This window comes from Sipha flava, unplaced genomic scaffold (assembly GCF_003268045.1).
Source record: "Sipha flava isolate LNK unplaced genomic scaffold, YSA_version1 537_pilon_pilon, whole genome shotgun sequence".
NCBI classification, from domain to species: domain Eukaryota; kingdom Metazoa; phylum Arthropoda; class Insecta; order Hemiptera; family Aphididae; genus Sipha; species Sipha flava.
The window spans coordinates 3,718-10,487 of NW_020273518.1; the positions used below are offsets into that span (position 1 = coordinate 3,718).

Here is a 6,770-nt window from a genome sequence, read left to right on the forward strand (position 1 = left end):
TGTTTTTGTACTCTTAAATAATTATGGAAATGAAGATAAGAGTTAAATGTATGACCAAATTTCAGCATATTCATATTAATAAGTTTAAATGTAATACTTAAAAAACAAAAATAATGAATAACAGAAAATTAAATAAAAAGAAAAACAAAGCAAAAACTGACAACTGAAATGATTAACCTCATTGATCAATTTTCAAGTATATATAGAAACATAATACAACAAAATAAAAATACTCCTTCAACATTCAAATTCACTGTTTATGTATGCATTTCATATCATGGTAGGGCATTTTTTATATTAGTGTTAATTTAAAACCATCTATGAGAAAAATAACCAATTTTGAATATATTTAGAAATTTTTTTAATTGAACCATTTGAAATTAAATAATTGAATAGCTTATAACAGAAACGCCATAAGAAATTTCAAAACATACCTTTTAATCATTTTTTTTGCATTTTATTAGTAGATTTGTGTGTATAATATACATGACCAATTCACATATTTGAAAGTTTTATTTTGAGCATTAACTCCACATGTGACATAACTTAAGGAGTTTCTGTATTAAGCAATTCAATAAAGAATTCAAGTTTTTGGGATAAAATACTTTTTGCATAATAGCTTCAATTTAATTTCAGGAATTAGAAAAACGTAAATATGTTATTTATGTGTTGAAGACTATAATGAAGATTTTGATTTTCATTGCACAAAGGAAATCCCAGTTCAATATAGTAAAATATATACAATATGCGGTACAATGTTTAAAAATCGTATTGAGTATATTATCTTAATTACAACCATAATTATAGTAGCATTTACACATTTTAATGAGTCCTTTAAAGTAACTAAAATAATGAAAAAATCTAAATGATTATATTTAAAATGTATTTGCAAATTATGAAAATTGTAAAAAATAGTAATAATAATAGTATATGAATATAGGATTACATAAATATATAGTAAAAATAAGTTTTTTAATTTGTTAAAATTGTTTTCATGATGCCATTTATTTTTTGGATAATGTAGTGTTAATTGTTAACACATTTGTCTAATTATAACTTTTAATACAACCAACTTAGTAGACAATGGATAAACACAGTAACATAAAAGGTGTTCTTAGGATTTGCGACACTAAAATGATGCACATGAATAACTTTATAAATAAAATATAAACTTAAAAGTATAATTTTTTTTTAAGTAAATATATAAAAGTAGAATTAGTAGTAAGTATAATTAAAGCAGCCGCCAGTCTGTTGTTGGTAAACTTCAATTGTATCACCTTCTTCCATTTCAAGAGATGAAGGAGTATCAGCTTCACTAATCGCCTGTCCATCAAAACGAAACCTGACAGTAGCCATGGCAAGACCCTTAAAATAATATTTATTACAAGATTATTAATAAAAAAAGTATAAACAAAATTAGGTTTATTAACCAATAGGACACTAGTTCAGATAGTAATTATGAATAGCTAATAAGGTTTAAAAAAATAAAAATAGTATAAATATTTGACAGTTAAAAATAATTTATTGATATTCAAGATACAAAATTCCTCAAATAGTGTACCACTTTGTTCATTTTTTTATCAAGTAAATACTGACCATTAAACAATACTAAAGGGCTTTCATGTAAAAAAAAAAAAAAACATGTAATAGAGTATTTAGTGTCCACGGTATATATGCGTGGACGAAATATCCTACCAAAAATATTTTGTCAGCAACATATTGGTAACCTTTGTTTCTCTTAAGGTGCGATTCCTAATGACGAGACTTTAATTTTAACTGCTTTACCTATTTTTAAATGAAACCTATTCCCAACACTACCACGCGGCTGCTGTGTCTCTAATCACGTGGTTGACGACCGATCATCATTGAATTGTTGATCTAATTTAAAAATATTGATTTATAAATTCAATATAAATTATAAATTTGATGTAATTTTGAAATGTCTTCAAAAGCAATTTTTACATTTGAAGAAGATTCTATGCTGGTTACAGTGGCGCAACTAGGTGGTGGGGTTTGTAACACCCCCCCCCAAATTATTATGAGGTTTTTACAAATTCTACGTAGAAAAAAAAATGGTTTATCCGGAACATGTAAAATGGCTGATTGACATGAAATATGAATATTATTCGTATTATAATTGATAACAATAATAACATATGAACATATAACAATATGGAACGTTTTGTAACGTTCCGTTCAACTTTGAAACATCAATAACCTTGCTAATACGATTTCTCGATAGTCGATTGTATAATACTTTTTTTTTGTGGTATCACAATATGAAATAGAATTCAAACAATTTAATTTGTAATTTAAATATTTTACTCATAAACCTAACTAAATCTTAATTCCTTATACCCATCAAAAACCTGCAGAAAATGCTTATTTTTTCAAATTCAGAATCCCCCCCCAAAAAAAAAAAAAACCAACCCCAGTTGTGCCACTGGCTGGCTAATTATGTGAGTAGACATACATGCCTATTTGATTTATAACATAATACTTATAAAGATTACTAAATAAAGGAAAATGTATAGAAAGACGTATTCAAAAGTTTAAACAAACTACGATGATATTGATATGGAAAATGAGAATATGATAACAATGCACATTATAGACCTGACATGCATCTCTTGCGGCTACGTTTTGTAGTCGTATGGAATACCTATTCAGTCGCGTCATACGTCTACAGACGCATCCTTAGGAATCGCACCATTAAGATCCTAAATCAAAATAGAATTTAAAGGAAATATATATGTTTAACCATTTACTAAGTTTTATACATTCTTTTACTTATTCAATATTGACTATCTATGTGCACAAGTATAACACAATGTTCATAGAAAGTTAAATGGATATCAACACCCACATGATGTTGCCATCGATTGTTACTACACGGAAAATCTACATTCCTAATTTGGATTAGTTAACTTATTATTAAAACCTATAAAAAAAAAAAAAAAAAAAAAACATCTAAACTTGTATTAATATGTTGATTATTTTAATTTTTAAATAAGTTATAAGATTTTGATGAAATTTTATATTTGACATTATTATAACTTAATATATAACCTATATATTATATATATTAATATATATATAACCCGGCTACGTGTCATATGTGACACTCAACATATAATTTTCAACCATGTCAACAATGGGTTTTTTGTAATAATAACTGTTCATTTGAACCCATGTCACAAATATGTGACATAGCCTTAGAAACAGGAAAAAATGGTATAAAAAATAGGTTCTAGGTCAAAACTATAAAAGCATAATTACATAGAACTAGAAATTAATTAGATTAGGTTTGAGTTTTTCTCATTGATTTTCAAGAAGGTCTTGGGCCACGAACGTGTTAATATATATAAACCCAAAGGATACAGATAATATTCTTCCCTTTAAAATAGATAATAAGTTAATTTACTTAAATTTTTAAGCTATCAAAATATAAGTTTTACCAAATATACAATTGTAAACACTAATGTTGTTTGTAAGATAGAGGACTTTTGAATTTATAACATGTTTAGTATTTATATAACCAGTTATTGCTCTTATTAAATACTTACAGTTCTTTCACAATACGCGTTCATTAACTTTTTCAACGGAGTGTATATCTTAATTTTGAAGTGGGCAGCACCGTTATCTTGTCCTAATACTTTTAAGTTAATATGCTCGGGAACAACCTAAAGGAAAATGTAACAAATTATTAATGTATGCTACTGCTTAAATTTAAATATAAAAGTTGGGTTTTAAAAATCATATGCAACAATTCAACTTGTAATTTTATGTACATAAGTTTTTATGTACACCTTGAAACTAAATAAATAGGTAATTAAGGCATAAAATAGTCTTGAAGTTATTTTCAAAACGAAAAATCTCTAACCAAAATGTTCTCAAAATCAAGACAAAACCTTGTTCTTTTATGCAAAAAAAAAATGGTAAATAATATTTCCATTACTAACAGAATAACTTTAAAAAATCAGTATGGACAAAAACTTTTTTTGATTAAAAGGACGTCACACTTGCATGTGTTATTATTCAATTATATTATCAAATTAACCATCGACCATTATACATTTTTGTTACCGCTTATATATATATAGCTATAGCTGCCAATACTTTACCACGCGTTAAAGTTTTTTTCATGGTTTTCTTTTTAGCTTTATAAGTTAAAAGTTTATAACTAGTTAAATATTGCTGTATGGAACTTAGCATACAGCATACACGCGTATCTTTTGGCCTATTGGATATCAACAACATTGTGTATTATGCTTTTTTATATTATTTTCTGTGATCTGTAGTGTTTTTTTCTAATATTGCAGTCAACACCAAGATCATATACTCGACTTATTAATTATAAACTTATATTATATGCTTACTAGTAAGTCTATACATTTTTGTTTTACTTTTATTGTCAGTGGTGCAACTAGACTTTACCAAAGATCTTTATGGGTATATGTTTTACCAAGAATTAGTATCTTAATAATGTTTTAGTTATAGTATGCACCACTATTTTGTTATAAATTATAATGTTCTGATATAAGACTTAATTATTATGATTAACACGGATTAATTTTATATTTAAAGGTATTTTAAACAACAATCATATATTCTTATGACAATTCAAGTTCAGTATTTTATATCATCCAATGATCAGTACCTACCTATCTATCTATCAGGAGAGCAGCTATCCTGTTACTATCCTAAAGCAGTTTTGTGAAATAAGGTTCCTTTAAGTCAACAATTTGTTTGTAAGTTACTTTTTAAAAATGATGCTTTTTTTGTAATTAATTGTAATTATGCTTCTTTTTCTTTGTAAGTACTGTAATTTTTTTTTAATAAATTACTTTTTAAAAAATTATGTTTTTTTTATTTATCGAGTTACTTATATTCTGTAATAGCAATGTTTATTGGTATTGTTAAAACCTTAGCCACCCACCGAAGCAGTAGAAATTATGAACCCTGATATATATCTTCAAAAAAGTTCCATTCAAATGTCAGAATTGCATTATCTAGCTGAAGATTTACCAAAACTGAAGAAAGTATTAGAAGATTGGGGATTAACATGTGTATATCAAACTTGTATTGGTATGATAAGTATACCACAAAATTAACATTAGATTAACACTTAATCACTTATTACCCTAATATATTTTTTTTTTGTATAGATCAACTAATTGATATGAAAATTCTTCGGCTTTTAAAAACTAGACATGTTGATAAATTATTATTAACATATCCATTAGGCGTCCTAGTAAAATTTGAATCTGAACTAGAAAAATGGAAAATCAATTTAAATATTGTTTATATAAATAAAATAACAGAGTCTGCTGAAACATCAATGAACAAACCAAATTTAGAACCTCTTCTTAAATCTTTTAAATCAAGCCAAGAATTAAAAGTTGATGTAATTCTAAATTCATCAACACAAGGTTCTTTAATATTGGACTATTATAGACAGAATAATAAGCTAAATGATGGTATTAGATCAACATTGGTCGACATACTTATTAGGCATATACTATCACAGCCCATACAAATGTCTGTAAGCTTAGTTGAATCTATAACAGATCAAATAGTGGCAATGTTTAACTCTGAAATTAAAGATATTTAATTTGTTATTTATTGCTATCATAATAATAATAGTTACCAAAATTAAAATCTACAGGATACCTATTTCATGAAAATTGGATGCAATAAAAACCCAAAAGGCAAATTGTATGCCAAGTATTATAACTCAATGAGAAATCTGAAAAATACTGGGTTAATTCATACTACAACTAAATTAGAAAAAAATAAAATGGGTAGCAGAAATCAAGAGAAAGAGAGTTGGACTGAGAGGACATTTGGTAAAATATTTAATTTATAAATTAAAATATACATAATATATATTATAATGTCTATATTATTTGTAGTATCAGAAAATGAAATAGATTATATATTACATGAATTGAAACATAACAACAGTTCATTTCCTGAAATTGAAAAAAACTGGAAAGTAAGTGTAAACTATCGACTTAATTACATTAAGAATTCAGAGTCAACAGCAAATATATTAAAAAATTGGAAACAATATTCAATTTCTTATGGCCATAAACTAGTAATTAATTGAAATAATTATTTTCTTTTTTATTTTCTTATGTTTAAATATACTATGTTGTTTCAGATTGATATTGATTATCAAGCATTATTTCCTAATGGACCCACAGCATTTGTAAATCAAATCCATTGAATAAATATTAAATTTAAATTGATTTTTAAATATTTAAAAGTAAAAGTTAATACAATGTTGATAATATATTGTACTTTTTTACGTTGTAACCAACATATTATATATTTATAAATAAATATTTAACAATATTTAATTTTTAAAGACAATAAAAAGTTTAATAAATCTTAAAATTTAACATTTAATCAACAAAATATTTTAATATTGAATAAATATTCAATAAATAAATAAATAAATAAATATTTATTTATTATTTAAAACTTCTCATTTATTCAATATTTATAATTAATATTTTATTTTTATTTTCTATTTATTTTATAAAATATATTTTATTTTTAATGGTAATCATACATTAAATGAATCTTAAAATGTAACAATAAATAAATAATCTATCTTTATATTTATTAAATATTTTTAACTAATAATTTAATGAATAATTATATAATAATTATTACAATATATTTTATTTTTAATAATAATATAATAATTATAATACCTATTATTAATAATATTTATAGTTATCACATTTTTTATTGCTTTT

At 24.5% G+C, this 6,770-nt stretch overlaps 1 protein-coding gene and 1 pseudogene across 1 annotated transcript; one reads left to right on the top strand and one right to left on the bottom strand.

Annotated features, from left to right (window-relative positions):
- Positions 1 to 986: 986 nt before the first annotated feature.
- LOC112690968 (small ubiquitin-related modifier 3-like) lies at positions 987 to 4,260 on the bottom strand. The gene is made up of 3 exons (XM_025565075.1): positions 4,225 to 4,260; positions 3,567 to 3,683; positions 987 to 1,365 (listed from the first exon to the last, which is right to left on the bottom strand). Exons 1-3 carry the CDS (start codon positions 4,258 to 4,260, stop codon positions 1,216 to 1,218), a joined length of 303 nt encoding a protein of 100 aa, XP_025420860.1. The 3' UTR covers positions 987 to 1,215.
- Positions 4,261 to 4,955: 695 nt separating this feature from the next.
- On the top strand, positions 4,956 to 6,232 carry LOC112690969 (annotated as a pseudogene).
- Positions 6,233 to 6,770: the final 538 nt, after the last annotated feature.